At 51.5% G+C, this 20,871-nt stretch overlaps 11 protein-coding genes across 11 annotated transcripts; 4 read left to right on the forward strand and 7 right to left on the reverse strand.

The window, feature by feature from the left end:
* The first annotated feature begins 363 nt into the window (after positions 1-363).
* On the forward strand, positions 364-1,269 carry CC77DRAFT_455206 (hypothetical protein). The gene is made up of 2 exons (XM_018531760.1): positions 364-932; positions 986-1,269. Exons 1-2 carry the CDS (start codon positions 429-431, stop codon positions 1,187-1,189), a joined length of 708 nt encoding a protein of 235 aa, XP_018380663.1. The 5' UTR covers positions 364-428; the 3' UTR covers positions 1,190-1,269.
* Positions 1,270-2,541: 1,272 nt separating this feature from the next.
* CC77DRAFT_1034988 (short chain dehydrogenase/ reductase-like protein) lies at positions 2,542-3,480 on the reverse strand (the record flags this gene model as incomplete). The annotated part of the gene is made up of 2 exons (XM_018526910.1): positions 2,542-2,764; positions 2,873-3,480. 2 exons carry the CDS (start codon positions 3,478-3,480, stop codon positions 2,542-2,544), a joined length of 831 nt encoding a protein of 276 aa, XP_018380664.1.
* Positions 3,481-3,940: 460 nt separating this feature from the next.
* On the reverse strand, positions 3,941-4,839 carry CC77DRAFT_1034989 (hypothetical protein; the record flags this gene model as incomplete). The annotated part of the gene is made up of 2 exons (XM_018526911.1): positions 3,941-4,030; positions 4,081-4,839. The coding sequence occupies 2 exons, from the start codon at positions 4,837-4,839 to the stop codon at positions 3,941-3,943; spliced, it is 849 nt and encodes a 282-aa protein (XP_018380665.1).
* A 446-nt stretch (positions 4,840-5,285) lies between these two features.
* CC77DRAFT_1099203 (Di-copper centre-containing protein) lies at positions 5,286-6,602 on the reverse strand (the record flags this gene model as incomplete). Its single annotated transcript, XM_018529991.1, has 3 exons — positions 5,286-6,027; positions 6,089-6,334; positions 6,382-6,602. The coding sequence occupies 3 exons, from the start codon at positions 6,600-6,602 to the stop codon at positions 5,286-5,288; spliced, it is 1,209 nt and encodes a 402-aa protein (XP_018380666.1).
* Positions 6,603-7,136: 534 nt separating this feature from the next.
* Positions 7,137-7,606, forward strand: CC77DRAFT_455364 (hypothetical protein). Its single transcript, XM_018531761.1, has one exon. The coding sequence runs from the start codon at positions 7,183-7,185 to the stop codon at positions 7,435-7,437; it is 255 nt and encodes an 84-aa protein (XP_018380667.1). The 5' UTR covers positions 7,137-7,182; the 3' UTR covers positions 7,438-7,606.
* CC77DRAFT_1025011 (hypothetical protein) lies at positions 7,513-8,316 on the reverse strand. The gene has a single exon (XM_018525985.1). The coding sequence runs from the start codon at positions 8,205-8,207 to the stop codon at positions 7,968-7,970; it is 240 nt and encodes a 79-aa protein (XP_018380668.1). The 5' UTR covers positions 8,208-8,316; the 3' UTR covers positions 7,513-7,967.
* An 822-nt stretch (positions 8,317-9,138) lies between these two features.
* CC77DRAFT_455377 (hypothetical protein) lies at positions 9,139-10,721 on the forward strand. Its single transcript, XM_018531762.1, has 2 exons — positions 9,139-9,595; positions 9,650-10,721. The coding sequence occupies exons 1-2, from the start codon at positions 9,414-9,416 to the stop codon at positions 10,275-10,277; spliced, it is 810 nt and encodes a 269-aa protein (XP_018380669.1). The 5' UTR covers positions 9,139-9,413; the 3' UTR covers positions 10,278-10,721.
* Positions 10,722-12,305: 1,584 nt separating this feature from the next.
* CC77DRAFT_946954 (hypothetical protein) lies at positions 12,306-13,927 on the reverse strand (the record flags this gene model as incomplete). Its single annotated transcript, XM_018535114.1, has 4 exons — positions 12,306-12,389; positions 12,517-12,949; positions 12,998-13,209; positions 13,265-13,927. The coding sequence occupies 4 exons, from the start codon at positions 13,925-13,927 to the stop codon at positions 12,306-12,308; spliced, it is 1,392 nt and encodes a 463-aa protein (XP_018380670.1).
* Positions 13,928-14,175: 248 nt separating this feature from the next.
* Positions 14,176-15,392, forward strand: CC77DRAFT_455431 (60S ribosomal protein L18ae). The gene is made up of 5 exons (XM_018531763.1): positions 14,176-14,264; positions 14,316-14,319; positions 14,653-14,837; positions 14,888-15,064; positions 15,118-15,392. Exons 2-5 carry the CDS (start codon positions 14,316-14,318, stop codon positions 15,274-15,276), a joined length of 525 nt encoding a protein of 174 aa, XP_018380671.1. The 5' UTR covers positions 14,176-14,264; the 3' UTR covers positions 15,277-15,392.
* CC77DRAFT_1025015 (enoyl-CoA hydratase/isomeras-like protein) lies at positions 15,299-16,824 on the reverse strand. Its single transcript, XM_018525986.1, has 3 exons — positions 16,353-16,824; positions 15,776-16,243; positions 15,299-15,728 (listed from the first exon to the last, which is right to left on the reverse strand). Exons 1-3 carry the CDS (start codon positions 16,688-16,690, stop codon positions 15,572-15,574), a joined length of 963 nt encoding a protein of 320 aa, XP_018380672.1. The 5' UTR covers positions 16,691-16,824; the 3' UTR covers positions 15,299-15,571.
* A 202-nt stretch (positions 16,825-17,026) lies between these two features.
* CC77DRAFT_1025016 (hypothetical protein) lies at positions 17,027-20,803 on the reverse strand. The gene is made up of 2 exons (XM_018525987.1): positions 18,169-20,803; positions 17,027-18,121 (listed from the first exon to the last, which is right to left on the reverse strand). Exons 1-2 carry the CDS (start codon positions 20,446-20,448, stop codon positions 17,180-17,182), a joined length of 3,222 nt encoding a protein of 1,073 aa, XP_018380673.1. The 5' UTR covers positions 20,449-20,803; the 3' UTR covers positions 17,027-17,179.
* Between the last annotated feature and the right edge of the window lie 68 nt (positions 20,804-20,871).

Here is a 20,871-nt window from a genome sequence, read left to right on the forward strand (position 1 = left end):
ACCATTATTTCGACAGACGACGGCTTGGCGATTTGGATGGCGACCTGTTTTTATACAAGCGATTTGGCTTGGTAGTTTCTTCGGCAGAAGAGTTACCAGTGCGAATGTGCTTGGATAAACCAGGCTCGTCTATGGAGCTGGAAGGCGCTGTGGTGGTTTGGTGCGAAAGCTTGTTCCCAGGGGATGGAGGTAGTATGGACGAGGAAGAGTGAAGGAGACTGTGTGTGTATGTCGGGAGCTGGGTCGGTGCATCTGTCTGTTATCATTATCTTCATACATGACTGTGCTTGCATAGCTTGGATTTAGATTGTATCATCTATCTCGAATATATGCAGTCACATCAGTATCTGACTTCCGAGATTCATCTCATCTTCACTGACTAAAGTACCATCTACAGTCCACTCGACTGCACGATCCCGAGAGCTGTTATGATGCCCAACAAAACAGCGTTGGCCACGGCTGCCTTATTCTGCCTGGCCGTTGGCGTATGGAGGAACCGGCTGTCATCACTGGTATCCCCATCATTGGATCTGGCATTGCTCAGTCACAGTTTCCAGGCCGTCAACTCGGCCCCTCTCATATTCGATTCAATCGAATTGAGCTCATCATTTCTAAGATGCACGTGTGTTCCTCTCTCCTCGTTGCGAGGCGGTCGCGTTGGTGGTGGTTGCGCCTTCCTTCCTCAGTGTTACACAGACGGAACAGACCTCAGCGCCCCCGTTCATCGTGCCTTCCTCCGCTGTCTCGCCTTTCGCAGACTTTCCCATTATTTCTTCTTCCACCATCTCTCCCTCATTCCCACCTTTGTCCCTCACACACGCAGCACTCGTACTCTCCCTTGTATCGCTCCCTTTCGTCTTATACCTAGTCATTTACCATCACGACCTACTATGGGCGCTTCTTCGGTTGCGAGTGACGACTCGAACAATGATGTGAGTGACTTCCTCTCACTGAGATGAGATGCAAATTGACTGAACACACACAGGGCGGTTTCATCGTTGATATCGATGCGATCCAGGCGCACGGTATCGGTGCTGTCGATATCTCGAAGCTGAAATCAAATGGCTACTATACAATCGCATCAGTGCATTCGGCTACTCGTCGCAATCTACTGAAGATCAAGGGCTTCAGTGAAATCAAGGTCGACAAAGTCAAGGATGCCATCGCAAAGTGCCAGGTACATCACTAAGTCCACTTCACACTCAAGTGTAGATCTCTGACGTGCAGCACAGCCTTCTGGGGGAGGGTTTCAGACTGCTCATGAGCTCGGACATTTGCGAAAGCGTGTCATCAAGATTTCTACTGGCAGTAAGGCGCTCGATGCCGTGCTCGGAGGGTGAGTGTCTGTGTCAGTCTATGTTCCAAATATCGATGCTGACGATACATAGTGGCTTCCAGACGATGAGCATCAGCGAGGTCTTTGGAGAGTTCCGCTGCGGAAAGACCCAGTTGTCACATACCATGTCTGTCATCGCACAGCTACCGAAGGACATGGGTGGTGCGGAAGGCAAGGTAGCCTACATTGGTATGTCGAACATCGCTGCCTTTGAACTCGTCTCACACCTACTCAGATACTGAAGGAACATTTCGACCGGAGAGGATAGCCCAGATCGCAGAGCGATTCGGTGTAGACCCCGAGACTGGTGTGTATCATCTTACTCCCTGTGGTATCTCTACTGACAATCTTCAGCTCAAGACAACATCACTTATGCGCGTGCTGTGAACTCGGAGCATCAGATGGAACTTCTCAACAAAGTCGCAGAGTTCTTTGTCAGCAATGAGTACCGCCTACTCATCATCGACAGTATCATGGCTCTTTTTCGTGTCGACTATACGGGCCGTGGTGAGCTCAATGAGCGGCAGCAAAAGCTCAACCAGTTCCTCTCGAAGCTAACGCATGTGGCTGAAGGTACTCCAAAGTTTCCCTCATGGTTCCGATTCAACCTAACAGTGCATAGAGTTCAACGTCGCCGTGCTCCTGACAAACCAAGTTCAGAGCGATCCTGGAGCGAGCGCTCTCTTCGCTAGTGCAGATGGTCGCAAGCCCATTGGTGGTCACATCCTCGCGCACGCTTCTGCCACAAGGATCTTGCTTCGCAAGGGTCGAGGTGAAGAGCGTGTTGCTAAGATCCAAGACTCTCCTGGTATGTCAGCATGCGTCGCTATTTGATCATATATCTGCTAACGCATCGCTTCAGACATGCCGGAGAAGGAAGCAACATATATCATCACAAACGGTGGCATCAACGATGCAGAGAAGCTGTGATGAATTTGCAGCGATCTGGCTTTGCTACATCTATGAGGGGATTTATGGGAGAAGTGGTGGTGGTGTTATGTGATACGAATCGATGTACATTTCTCACGTACGGCGATAGCGAACTGTAGTGTGTCATGTTCACCAATATAGGAGGTCCACACCTCTTTTATGTCTCGGTACTTATGTAGCGTCTCTATGCAAGTCTCGTTCACCTATGAAGCTCTACGCATATTGTATCCAGCTTAAACCTGCTTAATGATACCCATCGCCGGTCTCACGCTTTTTCAATTTTTCATCGTCTCCTCGTTCCTCGCCTTGTCTCTACTATTCCACTCCCGATCAAACACCTGTAAACTCCGCTGTGCAGTAGGCACTACATCCAACGCCTTCACGCTAACCCGATCTTTCTGGCTTAGCATGAAAGCAGCCGCTTCCGCAACGTCAGGAGCAACAAGAGGCTCGAAGCCGGTCATGAAAGTGTCATAGCTCTCCTTGTCGTATCCAACACTAAATTCCTTGTCAGTTCCAAGTCCCACCGCAGGACCAAAAGTGGGAGAGCACGGAAACGGCATGTACGAGATCCACACCATGTACGAGAAGAGATGTACAACATACCGCTGTTCATGAAAATTCGTCGCCACGACCCCTGGTCGTAACGCAAGCACCTTGATATCCGTGCCCACCAACTCCGTCCTTAGCACGTTGGTAAAAGCCTCCTGACAAGCTTTACTAGCATGATACACCGCCTCACCCGGGAATGGCGGTACCTCTAACCCCGTTGTACTAGTGACATTGAGAATCGTGCCCTTGCCCCTCTCTTTCATCTTTCCCTCATTTAATGCAGCGTACGCAGCAAACATGTACCCATTGATATTAGTGTTCGTCATAGTAATGATGTCCTGTATTTGGAGGTCGGGGAACTTGGAGGGCGCACCGATGGCAAGACCAGCGTTGTTGATCAAAACGTCAATGTGTGAGACTTGTTGGACTATATGTGAGATGGCAGTGCTGAGGGAGGTGTGGTCTTGGACGTCGACGACGGATAGGAATATTTTTAGGTTCGAGTGCTTGGCTTTGAGAGAGTCGGACAAGGCTTTTAGCTTGTCGCCTGAGCGGGCGAAGAGGATGAGTGTTGCGTCTTCGGCGGCTAGACGTTGGGCTATGGCTGCGCCGATGCCCATTGATGCACCTGTGATGAGGACGGTTTGGCCTTTGAGTGACATGGTTGGTGATGGGAGTGGGAATCTGGAACGGATAGGTTGTTTAGGAAAACGATTGGATTGGTATGAAAGGTTGGGAATTGGGTTATCAAGAGTGCTTAGAGGAACAAGATGGCCGTCGTCGCGCGTGAACATTAGTAATGCTAGTAGTGTAGTAGTATTATGTGGAGTAAGAATGACGTCACAGGCATGGCATCGTTCAACATTCGTAAAGATCTGCATTAGGTGTTGACAAACTCCGTCGCTGGTAAGGGTATCGCCGTGAACATTCATCCTAACATAGTAAGTTACTCCGCACAACAACAGCTGTGAAAGATGACCTACAGTTTGTATCGTGTAGTTCTATCATGATGCCTATATCTGTTCCATGGACAGGGCAAGTTCAAGTCATGTATAGGTGGGGTCTGTCAAACTCGAGGTACGAGCCGAGAATATACCGGATGGTGCTCTTAGTTCTTCAATGTCATCCATCCCACCTTTGCGCTTCCTTGTTGTAACCGATGAGCTTGAGGTCGATGTTGAGTGTCTTGAGCATCATGTCCATCGTAAACGACTGTCTCCCTGTCAGTGATAATAGATTCACAACTGTCTCGGCGTACTCACATCGTCGTCTGCGCACTTGAACGTCTCCTTCTCCTCTTCTCCTTTCTCTCTCTCCGAATCCATCTCAGCATACCGATCATACTCTTCTTCCGAGACATCTCCGCTCTCTTTGGCTTTTTCCATCTTCTCTCGCTCTGCCTCCATCTCTTCCTTATCCCATTGCATCTGCCGTTCTTTTGATTCCTTCTCACGTTCCTTCCACGCGCCTACCCCTCCCATTCTATTGACCCTGTCTCGAGTACTTCCAAACAACTCTTCGGCAGCTGCACGACTCGCTGTGCGCCATTTGTCTATTAGCATAACCAAGTCGTCGTCTTTTGTAGAGGTAGCGAGGGTCTGAGCTTGTGTAAGCATCTGGATCTCATTGCGGAGTTGCATGATCTCGCGTGCAACTGAGGGTTTCGATGCTGTCTTCTTCGAAGCGAGCCGCAAAGGTGTGGTTGTGTTTGGCCGTGAGACGAGAGTTTTCGAGACACGTGCTGTCACCTTGGACGTTGCCGGCGTTGGCAGTGGCCGTGTAGAAGGCTCAGCGGTGGTTGAGTGCTGTGCATAATGGCTCGCAGGAGCGATATTCCTGGCAGTGTTGAAATTTGTCTCCGAGGCCTTGCGGGCAGGAGTGTGTAGCTCAGGCGGATCTGAGGATGGCGGATCGTCTCCAATGCTAGGCTTCAAGGGCGTGCGGAACGGCGATTTGAACGGCTTCTGGAGCGTCTTGGTGGCTTCATTTAGCCGGCGACGTTTCGCTTGCGGGGTCGCCATCTTCGTGACTGTTGATGCATTGGTACCGGCAGTTCTCGATGTGGCGGGGGGGTGGGGGGGTGAAACAAGACCACCGATGTCATCCGTCGCTTCTCAAACTGGATGATCTACCGGTAGCGCGTCGCGCTAGAATCCCGTCATCACGTGTGTCTGCTTACGCGACAAGTGAATACCTGGACTTTTTTTACCTTCTCGATTGGGCAAGAGAGGCAAGAGTATCCCGTCTTTCGAAGATGGTCAAGGTGGGAGGCATCGCTCTCGGGACTGATAATAGCAGCCGAGGGCAGATCTAGATATTGGAAACACCAAAACGACACCTGGACACGTACGAAAGCGCAGAGATGGTGCGAAAACAGAATCAAATTATATTAAGACGCAATGCTGATCAGCACATGATAGCTAAATGGGCAAGTCGTTCAGACATGCGAGTGAGGTCCTCGATTTTTTTAAGCATATACATAGCACAGCGGCCCTGCTGTGGTAGAAAAAAACTGATTGCTTTCAAGATGATTCTTGCCCGGTGGAGCTGCAACGTTCAGCTCCTGCTCATCTGTCGATTTGCCTCTAGGACTGTTGGGTATCAGCCAATGGGTGCCGCCTTCGTACATACTCGTCCGAGACTTGATCTCCTTCTCCTGATACATGGCCCACATCCACCAGTGTCTATCGAGCTGGCTGTGGTGCAGCCAGAAGGCTGGTTCAGCAGGGCTCACGTACACATCACCGCCAGGGTCGCCCCATATGCTGAAATGACCAGCAATGTGAAGCACAGCAAGGTTGTTGCTATTGCTGGCCTGGAGAGAATCTTGGAAGGTACCGATGGCTTTGTTGCTGGTGATGTGGGATAGGAGATCCTGAGGCCGCAAGTAACTTTCTGTGAAGAAGTTACTCACGTCACGACGGTGGCAGCGAGGATTGTCACCGAAGCCATCAGCACGCGGATTGGGCTTGATGTTCAGCTTGGGGTCCATGGTGGATGCTATGGGACCGAGACGTATTGTCAGGTTGGTAAAAGGACCTTTAGATATGCAACCACCGCCTGGACCGCCTGGAAGCGTTTGTCCCGGTCCTACACTCATGCCAGCGTGTGGGCCAATTGGATCGCCGTTGCCACCCATGCTCCACTCATCGCCGTTGAAGATAGGGCTGTTGACCAAATCCTTGTACTTTGCCCAGTTCCAGTAGGGCCTGTGATAAGAGATATTAGGTTAGTGTTCACTTCGAATAAACCTCGTAGATTGACACATACTGGTAGCCTTCGTAGCCGCATTCCTTGCGAAGCGCTGTTTCATACGCCCATATGTAGTAGCGATGCCAGTGCATGAAGTTTGCGGTGGCATGAACGGATGGCGTCATGTTCATGTGGACGACTACAAAATCATCGTAGCGAGACTTTGCGCCCGGGTATTGACCGGCAGGAAGCTTGGATGGAGCCTTTAAGATACAATTTACGGCTGTTGTATATGCCTTCCGCTCCTCTTTAGTGAGGTCGCCGCTATCATGTGTTAACACATACGTCGAATCATTTCCAGAAGTACTTACAATTCTTTGCGTACAGCAACAGTGTCTTTGTTACATGATGTGGACCTGTTCAGACCATCTGACAGAGTCCCATCCAGTACCTTGTACGCATTGGCAAGGGCCTGCTCCTGTACACCGTCAAGCGTGAGCGTGGTTTGTCTCTTAACCAAAGGAGACGCTGAAGCGCCCGAACCCAGAAGCAAAGATGCCACAAGGGCCTTGACAACCGCGGTGCCAGCCATTGATCAAGCTGTAACGATTCAGCTGAGTGCGGATCTCCAGAGCTCTTATACTAAGTGCACATGGCCAGCTTCCCTCTCCAATGCAGGCTGGTGGTGACTGCCATACTACTGCACTTGCTGGGTCATCTAATTAGATGGCCGCCCAACGTGTTGCCCGGTGTGGGGCGTGATTCTACAAAGGTTCCTTATAATGAGCACCCTTGACATTCGACACATGCACCTAAGGAACACCGTTGAGGTAAGGATAGCCCGCCATCCTTACCATCGATCTCACGAGTTTTCCAGTTCAGTTCATGAGATCTGCAGCGTGGCATCCATGAAGGTCCCGAGTGTCTTGGTATCAATCTCTCAAAGACTCCAAGGCTTGAGTTGCATCTGGCCGCGCTGCTGAGCGGCAGTCCAGACAAGGCAGTCAGCATCCTTGCGTATGCAACGCACAAGGCGGAACTGGGGTCATGATCTCAGCTCCAGTTAATCCCGAGCTCAGATTCTCCGTGAAGATGAGCTACGAGAAAAAGCTTCTAAACTTTGGTGGTCCGAAGTGTCATAGTATCCGGTCACTTCTATACAATGAAAATGAATGCTGCCATCTACAATCCGATTGATCAAGCCAAAGAGTCTGTTTCTCGTAGTTGGTTACAGCTGTGTGCAGATACCAGCGGCGAAGATCGTCGTCGTTGTTCATCTCTTACGAACAAAAGAGCCCCTACTGGACAATATCGGACGTGTAATACCGGCTATGGCACCCCTGACGGTCGGTGGGATCCTGCCGGGCGCAAGCGGCATTTGCCAAGCTCGAGTACTCTTGAATGAAACTGCAACACATCAACATTGATTGTAGGCCAGTATATTTAAGATGGTGGACTTCGTCACCTGCGTCGCAACACTCTACAGAGAGTCGGTCAGGAAGGGAAGCGCGATATCTCATGTGTTACCCAGCGCAGTAAGTTCTTCGGTAGTGCTGGCGTCTACGAAGACGCATGGCGCTTGTTAGGAGTACATGCTGACAAGGAATCTAATATATCTTGCGAATTGTGTGACACAACGCCTGTTTGAGATAGAACCAAGGAAGCAACGAACAGACACGATTCATCAGTCCAGTATAAGACGCATATCGCACCCGAAAGTGACTCCAAATGGCTCAACAAGTGTGGTGAGTGTTTTCTTTGGTCTAAAGAAAGGTGATGTTTGAGTGAACAAACGAGCTTGGCTGGTCTCCAGGAAAGGTCCTTGGCATTCCAGTCAATTGGTTATAAGAGCGAAATTCCCCATGCTTGCCCATCATTCCAAGTCGAAAAAGACAACGGAGTAAATAGATGGAGAGTAAATGCTGACAGACGAGCGGATCGCGGCAGAACCCGAGGCCTATCCATACTGAGTTCGCACCGTCCAGAAGTGTTGTATGCGCTGTTGGAATATGGTGCGATCGATCTGAAGGCAGACGGGCTTGAAAATGGACAAAACAAAAAACAACTTATCTGACTGGCAGCCAGTTTTCGTGGATGATGACCTGATTGACGATGCAGTGTCTGCCAGCGTTCGTGAAAGCCGACAAAAAGACCAGCTCAAGCAAGAAACTACGCCACCGAGGATGGAGAGCAGCATAATAAGGGGGGGAGCTCTGCTGCATATCCGATACGTCACAATCGATGCGACGGATTATTCTAGGTGCTGCTGCCGTCCATTATGATAAATGCAGACGTGGTGAAACTGCAGAGCCGTTGGGTTCCCTGGTAGCGTTGTGCGCCAAACCAGATGCGGGCTTGAGTGGAACACGTGAGGACGCGTCGAGGGGCGATTTCATTGTGAATGCCTGAACGCGCTCCACTCATACACCCCTCGCGTCTGAGGGTTATTGATCAGCGACGCACAATTTTACGGCACCAGGCACCGTGTCATGGTCGCTGACCTCGCTTTTGCCAGCCGCGAATCCCATTATTGCGCGGAACCGGATCATAGTCTCGCGCCACGCCTTTCTGACTAGGTTTCGGTCCTTCAACGCGACATTTGCCCCTCAGGGGAACGGAAAACGGGCTCTAGAGAGGGCCTCCGGTGGACGGCCGCCTTTCATTGATTCGCAGATGCAAGCGATGAGCCGATGCTGGTTGTTGCACGGCGGCGGCGTCGATTGCTTTTCCTCAAACTTTCTTGGGTGCCTGGCCAAAGCTTCCACCTTCCCGACGCAAGCTGCAAGCTGCAGGCATTAAGCCCTGCGCAAAGATTGCGACCAGTCATCTCATCATGTCGCCGAGGCTGGTGATGCTCGTCGCATCTCTCTAGCAGAAGCATGGGATGAGACATCGCGAGTATCGATCATCAGCTCTCGCTGGCTCGTCTCTAACATGTCTAGTTGCTTGCGGTTCGAGGACTACGCCAACCCACCGGCGCCCAACTAGCGCTATCAGCCTTCTTTGTTCCCGCCCTTGTTTCACAACCTTGCACAAGTGTTACTTGGTCTAGGTCCGGGGGCTCAGCCGTCCTGACTCTTAACTCTGAAAAAGGAAAAGCGGAACATGTGATATCGCGTTTACGTGTTAGGCCTGTGGACGCGTCCAATCCGCGTCGCCATTCACCCTCACCCTGGCCGAGGGCCAGATAGTGGCCTCCTGTGAGGAGTCAGGTATATATACACGGCTGCAGTCGCCTAGTACTTGCGTGCTACTGTCTCATTTGCCCTACGACGTATCTGCCTAAGGTTCTTTTCGAGTCGTCTACTTGCCTACTCAGTTTCGTATGCTTGCTGCCTACACACTGCACATATAAGTATCAACAACATCTCTCCGCACAGTACCGCACTCTTCATATTTCATCATGTTCTCATCAAACCGCACACGTCACCAGGAAGGCAGCTTTTCGAAACATCGCGCAACCAAGTCTAAATCACACAAGAAGAACCCCTCGTTCAGGGATTCGCCGAGGAGAGTAGAGAGGCTAGCACAACATGCCCAGGCATCATCACCACAATCGAATCAAACATCGCCGTCGCTAGGCAGGTGAGTACATCCATTCTTGACCAACCCAAGCGACTTTGCTAATTTTTCCATCAGTGCCATCATCACCATATCCGTCGGCCGCGAACAGCGACTCTTCGCAGCGCACGAAGATGTCCTATCTCACTCTCCTTGGTTTCAAACCCTCTGTAGCGGCCAGTTCTTTCAGACTACCAACAAGCGCATCGACCTACCTGACGAAGAACCCGAAGTCTTCTCATCGATTCTTGAGTATCTCTACAAGGGCGACTACTACCCGCGCATGGAGTACGACAAGAAACGAAACAGCTGGAATCTTGAAGACGGCGGCAACACCAACAATACACATGAAGCTGTCGTCCAGTCCTCGGTCGGACCGATACTGAAAGATACCGTCATTTACTGTCAAGCTGACAAGTACGGGTTACAAGAACTAAAAAAGCTTGCGTTGAAGAAGCAAGGTCTCCAGTCAGGCATTCAGTGCTCGACTATTCTGACATCTGCCCGTTATGCCTACGCCAACACTCCTGACAACGATTCGAAGCTCCGTGCACACTACCTCGCGCTCATCATCCGAGCCAGACACACCTTCAAGCGCAGCGGCACTATGCAGAATGAGATGGAGAACGGCGGCAAGCTCTTCTTCGACTTGTTCGTTGCCATGGTTAACCACATGGACGACCTGTCATCACCTTCAATCCGCTGAAGCTTTCCGCTTACAGCAGCCCCACTTCCTTGGATCCGACTAATGATTTCACTTGTCTGTCTTTTCTTGCTCTTCTTGTACATACACTTTCCGTTTGAGCCTCGCGGCTATGCCTCATCTCTTTACTGGGCTCTTCTTCGGTTACGGTCTTGATCCTGCACGGCGTTACAGTTTGAACATACCTTTCTGGCACTCACTCACGCCACTGTTGTACTACTATACTTATCTCTTTGCCTAGGTTGGGTTTCATTTGACTTTCGCGCCTTCTGCATTGGCCTTGAAGTTGCCTCGATATGCAGGCCTTCGTCACATCGGTTTGACTCTCAAGACACAAAATTATCGTGGGTGACCATCGTCACTCGATTATTCTGCGTTTATCTTCCTCTTAGTCTCTATATTTCGCGTCTGAGGTATTCTTTTTTGCAGCAGGGCTGCACCAAATTGTAACAAGATATGGTCGTCGACCTCATAACCTGTTCAACCCAATTAATGATAGCATTTGGTAACACAATGAATGAAACTCAGACATCAGAATACCAATACAAAGTCTTCGGTCAACAATGTGATATAGCGCAGCAATTCGTTAGGCCTCCCATTCTATGTTCCAACTCTTGATACTCAGCCCTCCTCCGTCTCCACCCTCGCTTGGCTGATATCATTGGCCGGCAACTCGGCACCAACATTCCATTCACACTTTAACAGACCCTAGATATATAACCGGGAAAAATTTCTGGTGTATTCAAGCCGACAATATCACAGAGCACAAGTGCAGGTGTCCAGCAAACCCATGATCATTTCGAAGACACACATACATACATAATTCACTAAATATTTGCTTATTATACGATACACCACACAATACGACCCAAACACTCTAGCACATAACAATGGAACGCCCACCCCCGCACTCCGTCCAAGCCATCAGTGCAAAACGCGCCGGCGGGAAGAAAGTGCCCAAACAGTATCGCAAGTACCACCAGAACCACAAGAAGAACAGCAAGACAAAAGGCAATATCGCTAGCAAAGTAGCGCACAATCTGATCCGCGGGGTAAGACAAATTGTCGAGTCGCTCTAGGTGGAACGAAGCACATGCAGCCTTAATACGCCGCTATAATAGAAGTAAAACATGCGGGCTGCAAACGGCAACCAGGAACAGGAAGCGAGGAGCGCAAAGCGAGCAATGAGCTATGAGCTGGGGTGCATGGGATTAGGAAACGCTGCTCACTATGCCAGTCAGGCAGCAACTATACCAACGGAATGGGAAACGGCATGCAATGTCTAGGTAGATGATAACGGTGCCCGAAGACGGAGTAACATGGATGGAGGAGGACCAGGTGCATCGTTGAGGCAAAGAGGAACACGATAACCTGCATACCCGAGGGAACACCGACGATCGTTTCCCGCTGACTCCTCTCCTCGAAAGCTTACCCACACTTCTATACGGCGAGGCGTGGTACCGATACTGTCGGTAGGTACAGTCATAGTACCTCTGCCGACATCCACATGCGCCAAGAACCACCATCGCTGCACGCTGAAGCGGGGACGACAGCAAAAAGTCGCCTTGGGTCGCGTCGGGCAGGTAGCACAAATGGCGCGACGATTACTAGGGCGGACTGGCGTTGGGTGTGGGCGGGGTCTGCAACGCGATATCAGCTGATAGGGCGACAGCATGTCTGTGCGGGAACGCGGCTTGTGGTTCCTACAACAGTGACTGGCCGCGCACGAAGAGCCGGCTTGTCTCACGAACCGTGCAAGCGAGGGTTTAGGTCAGATACAGGAACTACCAGGGTAGCAGAGTTTGAGGTACATCGGTAGCTTGTATTGAATTGGTGCTCTTGATAAGTTTTTTTTTTGCCGCGATGGTGTGGTACGTCATGGCGTGATTATGTGCGCATTGAGGCCTCTTACACAGGCAAACGTGTATGCGCGTTCCCAGCTTGGATAGTGACGTGTCGCGGTATGCAACCACGGTTGATTGATGGGTTGAGTCCTGTAGGAGATATCCAGTACGAAAATGTGTTTAGGCATCAGACCCCTGTCCCTGGAAATGCGCCCTTCTTGTTCATCACTACCATGCCGTGTTCGCGCGAGATGTACCCCTTCATGAGACCCTGCAATCTGGGTTAGCCAAGTGGGTTCAAGACGCGATGTGGTCTACGTGACGAGGTTGCCTCGACACTGGAGAAGACCTGCAGAAATGTGGAGTAGAGCCCAACGTTGCAGGCATGGTATGCGCACCTTGTAGATCTGGTTTGCCAATAAGCATTCAACCTCATCGTCCTCGACGGCTTGGCCGCTGCCTTCGCCTGCAATGCCCATCCTGAGTGCGGCGGCAAAGTTCGCTAGTGGTACTCGCGACTTCCGTATCCGGTCCTTCTCCGTTTGTCCTTCCTTGAGATCGTCGAAGCCACCAGCTAGGTAGACCTTTCGGAGAAGGTTGCGCAAGGCGATGTCCCGGCTCCGCTCTAGAGTGAGGAAGATGCGCCGTCTGACAAACTCGGGCTCGCCATCCGCTAGGGCTTTGTCAAAGCCTGTGAGGTCGCCTCGCTTTATGCATGATACGAGGGGGCCAAAGATGCGTTCTAGACGAGGCGCCTCAGCGAGAAGACTAGCCGTAGGAATCTTGTGTTGGGTGATCAGGCGACAGGGTATGAGGTATGTAAGAATGAGCCTGTGTTTTTAGCTTCGTGACCACCCGCATTAGATTGTTCGAACTCACGATTTGTTCTTTTGCGACTTCGACCAGCAAGATTCCCATGCTTGTTGCAAGCTGCTTTCCGCTTTGGCATAATCCTCCTGTAGGAATGCTAGTACTCCCAGATAATACCTGTATGTGACTCTATGCGCTCGCGGGTACAGTTCGAATGTAGGTAAATCAGATTGTGCTTCGATGGATCGCACGACGTTTTTAGACAGGCTTATGGCTTTTAACTAGTTGCATACGTGTTAGTGATTGTTACACAATGCGGACTAGGATATGTCTTACCTTGAAGTATGTCTTAAACTGAAGGTTGGCTATGCAGTATACACCCCACTTTCGCGATTCTGACATGTCTGGGTTCCTGTCACCAAGACAAAGAGCAAATATCCTGTTGAAGACTCGCGCAGCTTCTTCAAGCTTCTGGTTCTGCGGGGCTGTGCTTACGATATCGTCCGAGTAGCCAGTATTGAGAGTTGCTGGTTTCGACTTGGCCAACTGCTCGTCCGCTCTGATTGCTATCTTCCTAAGATGATTCGCAGTGAAGTATAGGGTGAAGATGGCCCATGGTGGAAGTAGTCCAGCGCTGATGTGCTTGATGAAGCTGCTTGTCAAGTCCTTCCATGCATCGTACACAGCCACGTAGTGATTCGCATTGAGCCTGCCTTGGTTCGCTGCTTCGTCAGTCTTGATAATGTCTCTGACAGCGCGCCAGTAAGCAGCAATGATGTCAATCCACGCGCCAGCCTCCTTGTTGGTCATGCGTGTGTTCTTGTTGTATTTGAGCGCATATCGAACATCGCCCTCAATCTTGTCGTCGCTGGAAGCGCGGTAGAAGTCGTACAGCCGGCCGGGATCATGTGCAGGAGCAACTGGACTGAGGAAGTCTGCGACGGGTTGCGCCAGACCACTGGCATATGCCTCGTGGAAAGGCTCAAGTGCGGCTTGCATGGTCGTGCGTGGGCGTACGAGTGCAGAAATCAAACGTCGATTGTCGCGTTGGTCAGAAGGGTTTCGCGACTTCAGCTGGTGTACTTAACCCTTGGACATGTTGCAGACTATGTTTGCAGTAAACCAGCTGGTGCGTGTTTGATGATGCTCTTGGTGTTGGCATGTCGGTGTTTGGGCTGTTTGTTCGCCGACGACCCTCGCGCCTGCCGCCAAGTTGTTGTGGGTCCCTGCTCAGCTAGCGCCCACAAGCTGGTGTCGAATTCGCTTGTGTGTCCACGATAGAGACGACCTGACTGAACTTCTCAACCCAAGGTACTAACCTCACAGCACAATCAAGGTCAGTCGACGTCGCCAGCTCATGCCAACATCGCTTGCTAACCATTCGCAGATGGGTAAGCAATTTTCTCTTCTCCGCAAGATCGTCCCGTCCAGCAATCGCAGCCGATGGAATTTTCGAACAAGGCCAGCGCGACCTTGAACGCCTCTCGCCATGACGACACACGACAACACGAGTTTGAGATCGACTGGGAAGGAGCAGCAGTAGTGTGTGCAGGCACGACGGGATGACTATGGCAGCGAATGCACGCGAAATCGTTCGCATGCGACAAATTCGAACACGACCGTACTCGATCAGCCTAACCTACCCGAACTCTCCGACCACGGCTGTTGCAATTGCTGGACTGGGGGCACTATCTTTGGTTGAAGCAGTACTGACGATGCTTCAGCACGCTTCCAGGAATACCAGATTATCGGCCGCCATCTGCCTTCAGAGGCCAACCCCGCGCCCAAGATCTACCGCATGCGCATCTTTGCGCCCAACGAGGTTGTCGCCAAGTCACGGTTCTGGTACTTCCTTGGCAAGCTCCGCAAGATCAAGAAGGCCAACGGTGAGATCGTCTCCGTAAACCAGGTACGTCAGACAATCCACCAAATAGGAATGTCAGAGACTGACTTGTCTAGATCCACGAGAAGAAGCCCCAGAAGGTCAAGAACTTCGGTATCTGGCTCAAGTACGACTCGCGCTCCGGCACCCACAACATGTACAAGGAGTACCGCGAGATGTCCCGCGTCGCCGCCGTCGATGCCCTCTACCAGGACATGGCCGCCCGTCACCGATCGCGTTTCAGGCAGGTTCAGGTAAGATCAGACCGACTCTACCGTGTTCATCAGTCCACTTACATCTTGTTTAGATTCTCAAGGTCGTTGAGGTCGAGAAGGCCGACGACATCCGCCGACCATACATTAAGCAGCTCCTCACCAAGAACCTCAAGTTCCCGCTGCCCCACCGCATCAACAAGAAGGCTGGCAAGAAGGTCTTCTCCGCTACCCGACCTTCCACTTTCTTCTAAGCGTGTTTTCCATTACGGAGTGCGGTCTGGATGGGTTGGGATGATATGGGTTTCCCTCGGTTATGCATGCTTCACGAAAAGAAGTACACTAGGAACGAATGAAAATCCCTGATACCTCCATTCGAGCCGTCGGTGCGCGTGATGCAGTACAGGGCGCTGGCTAGCTACGCGCGTGAAGGCGAGCCAGACAGGGACATCGAACAGCAGTTGTGTGGGTTGAGGACGATAGACAATGAAGTCATGCCAATACACTAAACGGTACATTTTGTACGCTGGCTCGTATCCTAATATGCGACTAGATCTTTGGCCTCCCTGTTGGCGCTACCTTTGGCCTATTCAAAGTGTCCAACGGCATCCACCACGGATACCCAGTCACATTGGTATTATCCATCGTTCCTGTAAACTTCGCCTGCCTCTTCTCCATGAACGACTTCACACCCTCGGTGTTATCCCTGTTACCAATTAGCTTTGTTCGATCTTAACTTTGCGATAGACTTACGGCGACCCAAATAGCTCATAGATTACCCTACTATCCAACAAATGCTGACCTTCAGGACTTCCCACATCCCTATACATCAACTCCTTCATCAAATACGTACTCACGCTACTTGTGTTCCTCACCACGTCCTCGGCCACCTCAAGCGCCCTTGGCAGCACTTGCTCGGCCTTCTCACACGTCTCTGCAAACAAACCACCCCAGATCTTGTCGCTAGCAAGATACGTGCTACCTGTCGTGACTGCCTGCATCGCGCGACTATGCCCAATCAACCGGGGCAAGAAGAACGAACTAACAGCTTCCATAATGAGTCCACGGCGCGCGAAGACGAAACCGATCTTCGCATTGGCGTACGCTATGCGTATATTCATGGGGAGTGTCATGGTGATGCCGACGCCTACTGCAGAACCTTGGAGAGCGGCTATGGAGGGTTTGCGGCAGTGTTGGATGGCTAGGGTCACGCGTCCGCCTCTGGAGAGAGCGTTGTATGTTAGCAGATATCTTTCGTTTATTAGGCAGATCACATATCGTCGCATCGCATTACATGAAAAAAGGGGAGAAAAAAAAGGAAGCAACATACCCATCCCTATGCTCCTGCACCTTTTCAGCCGCCTCACCATGCACGCCATCCCCGAACCCATCATCTAAATCTGCACCTGCACAGAATATCCGCCCATTTCCTGTTACGACGATGCATTTTACGCGGTCGTCTACGTCGAACATGCCGTACGCAGATTCGATTTCTGCGCGCATGACGTCGGTAAAGGCATTGTGATTGGCTGGTCTGTGGAGTGTAAGGATGATGATTGAGGGCTCTTTTTCGTGGTGGCGCGTGGTGATTTGGGTGAAGGGGAGGGTGTTGTAGGAGGTTGGGAGCGTGATGTCCGGGGTGTGACGGGCAGATTGTTTGGGTGCCATTATCTACTGAGGTGATTTATGGTCGTAAATGGTATTTTTTGATGTGGAAGACGTTATTATAGAGCATGTTGTTTATACACGTTTACCCCATGCTGTCTGGAGCGTGTAGCCATGCTTCTGGTAATCATGATGCGGGGAGACGAGGAACCGAGGTACGCGTTGGTGGTGTTCGACGTCGACGCGTGGGTTCCGGCGCGGCTTAGCTCACTTCATATGTCTAAGTTTCGCAGACGAGGAGAACGATTGGTGTGAACATATTACGCCTGTGTGAAATACAATACGATTAGTCAAACATACTGTGGCACGTATCTGGTGAGTGGAGGAGTAGCGAAAGACGTTTAGTAATACTTGACAATTACTCAAACATGATCATCATACACACGTGTCAACGTGAGATGATTACTGACGTTTAAATATTAACTCCTGATGGCCAAAGCCAAAGAACGCTCTACTATTACATTATGGTATCATTTCTCCCAACCAGACACCTCAAGCAGTGACCTCACCCTCTGCGAATGCTCTCCCAATTTCTCTCGCAACCCCCAACCTAAGCACCGCAATGATATCTTCACTCTTAGCACCCTTGGGAAAGCCTTTTCGCCAATCCCAGCCACGCTTGGTATCGTCTACATGTCCGCCCTTGACAAAGACTGTTGAGCCCTCTGTACTCTGACCATCTGCAGAGCCGAAATCGGTCGAACCAATGAGCGAATATTGGCTTGACGCCGTTGTTAAATTGGATGTAGATTTCGATAGGAGCTGGTGCGGGTTCGGCAGTTGTTGTGACGAGTTGACGTCATGTGCGGAGAAGAGTGTGGTTGTGAGTACTTCTTCGCATTGTGTTCGGATCATACTTGGTGCGGTATCAAGGTCCTCGATGGCGGCAAGGAGGTCGTATAAGTGACGGAGGGTCAATGTGCGCTTGGATTGGTTGACGAAGACAAGTGCCTCGCCCAGCAACGGTAGTAGGACATCGACTTGAACCACAGTTTCTATCTCTGGATCATACAGCCCACCACGAATGCTAGACGCTGCACTGGCGATGATGACCATGAGTGCATTAGCTGCAGCTCGTTTTCGTGCCATGGGCCGGTGTGCTGGCTTCTCTCCGGCCTTTAGCAGCACACCTTCATCTCGCAGATCGTAGTATTTGCGAATGGTCGCATAACCGCTGAGGTGATTCGAGAGGAGGGAAGCGGCTTCTGAGTCTAGGCTTGCGAGTTTTGTTAGGGTCTGCTTTGGTGAGGTGATGAGCGAGCTGAGTGACTCGTCTAATTCGTCTAGAGGTGGATAGGCAATTGATTTGATCAGGCAATGGGCAACCAAGACACGTAGCACTTCTTGAATCTTTTGTGCGTCGTGGGCGCGTGCGTAGTAAAGAAGTGTATCGCCATAACTCTCGGTATTCGTGCGAAGATGGTCGGCATATTTCTGTAACAGTCAGTCTGGATCCAATAAGATGTTGTGATACGACTTACCTGGGCGATAGTGACAGCATGCTGCGAGAGGCCCAGATTGTGGCAAAGCTGAGTGATCTTGTCAACGCGGGCCGAGGAGTCCAATGGTAAGTCGTTTAATATCTGCTCAATGCGTTCGTTCGCTGTAATGACGTCGTCCAGTCTGCCGAGAATTTGTACAGCAATCTCCCATCCTTCTTTACCCGGTAGTTCATGATCAAAAGTGAAGGGTACATCGACGGCAGTCAAGAGTTGTGAGTAGGAAACAAGCAAGTCGTCCTTTGTCAGACCTTTTGGCTTCTGCTGTTCGTTGTAACTCAGGACCATCAGATCACTCTGGTCAAACTGATCCAGTAGGCCCTTCGCGCTTGTGAACCACTCTCCTGCACTGGCGAGCTCCGCAGTTGCACAGGCCATGGGAAGCGACAGCACCTGGAGGATTTCTAGAGCACCCTCGATGTTGTCGTCGAATGCACATGCCAAGCCTACTTCAAAGCGGTCTGTAGCATTGATACCAAAGTCGTCGTCACTGTTGTGAACGACTGCCGCCAGCGCAGAGGACAACCGTTGGCAATACGCTTTAACTGGAGTCACGTCGACAGGACGAACTCGTTGTGACCGCATAATGGAGCGACGGCTTGCCGCCAGGCTGCCTTGTGCAGAGTCGTCCTCTTCCCCATTCCACCAAACACCCAAACCCACAACTGCTTCGATCCAATCAGCTGATAGGGTAAGGATCTCTTCTTCGTTGCCCAGTAAGAGCCGATAAACGATTCCCAGGTTCTCGTACACTGACCACGGTACTTTGCTCTCGGCTTTGCGACTCGCCACGCTAAGCTGGAAACTTGCCTGTGATTGCGAGATGCCAAAGTGTGCCGCCTGGAAAGGTTGATAGACGGAATGACGGTTTGCACTTTCGCCCTCGGCAAAGTCCTCTAAGCTGGCATATACCTGCTGTACTCGCTGCCGGAAGATACTCCAGTCATGTCCCTTGATGTCCCAGTCCTCGGATGCAATAGCCGGACATTCACGCAGAAGATCAACTGCTTGACGTACCGCGTGGTTCGCGTATTGGAGATGTGTGCCGCTATATCCTGTGGTACCTAGTCCGTCGCGTTCGGCTGTCTCAGCGTTTTCGAGTCGAGCACCCTGCAGGAACTTCATAGTCTGCGAGAAGTTGCCGCGAACAATGGAAACATGAATCGCCTCCCAGAAAGAAGGATGCCTCGAATAACCGTTCGTTTCCTTGCCTACTTGTCCAACCTCGGAATTACCATCGAGGGGGAATGCATAATTCAGCCAGTCGAGCAGTACCCTTGGAATGGGTGTGTATTGCCTCGAGTCAGTTCGCGCAGGCACAAGTGAAAGGGCGGAGGCCCGCTGGTTCAGGCCGATCTGTGGGGGGTGGTGTAGGGTGAGCAGAAGACTGGCAAGTTTACTACCATTGAGTTTTTCCCAAGGTGTTCTATTGTCAGACATAACAGGTGGTCTAGAAGGCGGCTTCGTCTCCTCTTTCCAGACTGCAACCAACTCCTGAGCGACGGTGCCGAGCACTTCGGTGCGCTTGTCTGGCGAGTCTGAGTGAAGAGACTCGTGGACCTTCTCAGCCAGGCGCTCCGTCTCCAGTATAAGGTGATCACCCTCGTTCAGGACCTTCTGTTTGCCAGTTGGCATCCAACGGCCTTGAGGAGCGTCGGATGTAAGGCCCCTGGCGAGCGCCAGAAGGTCGAATTTTGTCTGTTTTGCACCGGAGCGCACTAATACAAGGCCTGGCTCCATGTCGGTTGCGCTTGTTCTTGAGACGACAGATTGGGAGAACCTGTTTTGTGTTTTGTTGTGACGCTGTGGGGAGAGCGGCTCGTCCTCGTCGGTGCCCTCGTCGTGGTCGTCTTCGTCTTCCTCCTCATCGGTGTATTCTTCATCTGACTCGCCATGTGCATCGCGGTTGAGTGCGTTGGTGGGCGCTTGAAAGTGGCTGGAGGTGATTCGTCCTCGTTGTACTGGAGGCCGTCCGGACGTTGAAGTGCCTATCGAGCCGGCTCCAATGCCTTCGAAAAGGCCTTGCTTGGGCGGCGAGCTGTCAAAGAGCGAGTTTGTCGAGTAGCCATGGCTATTCGGGTTGAATGTCGGGCGTGTGTTGCCGAATAGTCCGTTGTTCATGCCGGGCGGCGGGCCGGCTGGTGTGGAGGAGGGATAGTGGGATTCGTCTGGAGGCGGCGGGCCGGCGGGGGTGGTTGAAGGTTGGCGGTCGTAGTCGTAGTAGTGATCGCGGCCGGGTGTGGAAGGTGGTCCACGAAACATTGCACTCGTGCTGTCGCGACTTTACGTGGTGAGACAGGCTTGCCAGGAACCCAGAACCAAAGTATTTTTTGCGCTTTGTTTCACACGTCAAGCGTTCCGCCTCACACGCGCCCCAGTAGGTTATTGAGGGGTAAGAGTCTTGGGGCAGCTCTTTGTCCAGCTGTTGTCGCAGTCGCAAAGCATAAACTTTGGACGAGCTCCATGGACGCGCCTAGTCGGGACATGGCTTGGCGCGTCGACTCCGGAGCACGGCGAAACCCTTCTCCGGCCGTCGAGGTGAAGACGGGGGGAAGCCCTGCACCTGCCTGTGCTTGCTTCTTTTTCCGGTAGATTGCAGACCCGCACGGCTATCTAGACTGCACGACACGTGCGCCTGATTCACGACGCATGGCCTAGTTTGATGCGCTTGTCTTGACTTTTGGT

Source organism: Alternaria alternata, assembly GCF_001642055.1.
Source record: "Alternaria alternata strain SRC1lrK2f unplaced genomic scaffold CC77scaffold_26, whole genome shotgun sequence".
Lineage (NCBI taxonomy): Eukaryota > Fungi > Ascomycota > Dothideomycetes > Pleosporales > Pleosporaceae > Alternaria > Alternaria alternata.

What these genes read in the sequence shown, in the direction of transcription:
- CC77DRAFT_455206 (XM_018531760.1), top strand. Translation starts at nt 429, where the DNA reads ATGATGCCCAACAAAACAGCGTTGGCCACGGCTGCCTTATTCTGCCTG. An exon ending in GTGACGACTCGAACAATGAT is followed by an intron (nt 933 to 985) that starts GTGAGTGACTTC and finishes GAACACACACAG; the next exon opens with GGCGGTTTCATCGTTGATAT.
- CC77DRAFT_455364 (XM_018531761.1), top strand. Translation starts at nt 7,183, where the DNA reads ATGCTGCCATCTACAATCCGATTGATCAAGCCAAAGAGTCTGTTTCTC.
- CC77DRAFT_1025011 (XM_018525985.1), bottom strand. Translation starts at nt 8,207, where the DNA reads ATGCTGCTCTCCATCCTCGGTGGCGTAGTTTCTTGCTTGAGCTGGTCT.
- CC77DRAFT_455377 (XM_018531762.1), top strand. Translation starts at nt 9,414, where the DNA reads ATGTTCTCATCAAACCGCACACGTCACCAGGAAGGCAGCTTTTCGAAA. An exon ending in ACATCGCCGTCGCTAGGCAG is followed by an intron (nt 9,596 to 9,649) that starts GTGAGTACATCC and finishes TTTTTCCATCAG; the next exon opens with TGCCATCATCACCATATCCG.
- CC77DRAFT_455431 (XM_018531763.1), top strand. An exon ending in AGATCGTCTCCGTAAACCAG is followed by an intron (nt 14,838 to 14,887) that starts GTACGTCAGACA and finishes TGACTTGTCTAG; the next exon opens with ATCCACGAGAAGAAGCCCCA. An exon ending in CGCGTTTCAGGCAGGTTCAG is followed by an intron (nt 15,065 to 15,117) that starts GTAAGATCAGAC and finishes CATCTTGTTTAG; the next exon opens with ATTCTCAAGGTCGTTGAGGT.
- CC77DRAFT_1025015 (XM_018525986.1), bottom strand. Translation starts at nt 16,690, where the DNA reads ATGGCACCCAAACAATCTGCCCGTCACACCCCGGACATCACGCTCCCA. An exon ending in GTGCAGGAGCATAGGGATGG is followed by an intron (nt 16,244 to 16,352) that starts GTATGTTGCTTC and finishes CGCTCTCTCCAG; the next exon opens with AGGCGGACGCGTGACCCTAG. An exon ending in TATGAGCTATTTGGGTCGCC is followed by an intron (nt 15,729 to 15,775) that starts GTAAGTCTATCG and finishes AATTGGTAACAG; the next exon opens with GGATAACACCGAGGGTGTGA.
- CC77DRAFT_1025016 (XM_018525987.1), bottom strand. Translation starts at nt 20,448, where the DNA reads ATGTTTCGTGGACCACCTTCCACACCCGGCCGCGATCACTACTACGAC. An exon ending in ATGCTGTCACTATCGCCCAG is followed by an intron (nt 18,122 to 18,168) that starts GTAAGTCGTATC and finishes TGACTGTTACAG; the next exon opens with AAATATGCCGACCATCTTCG.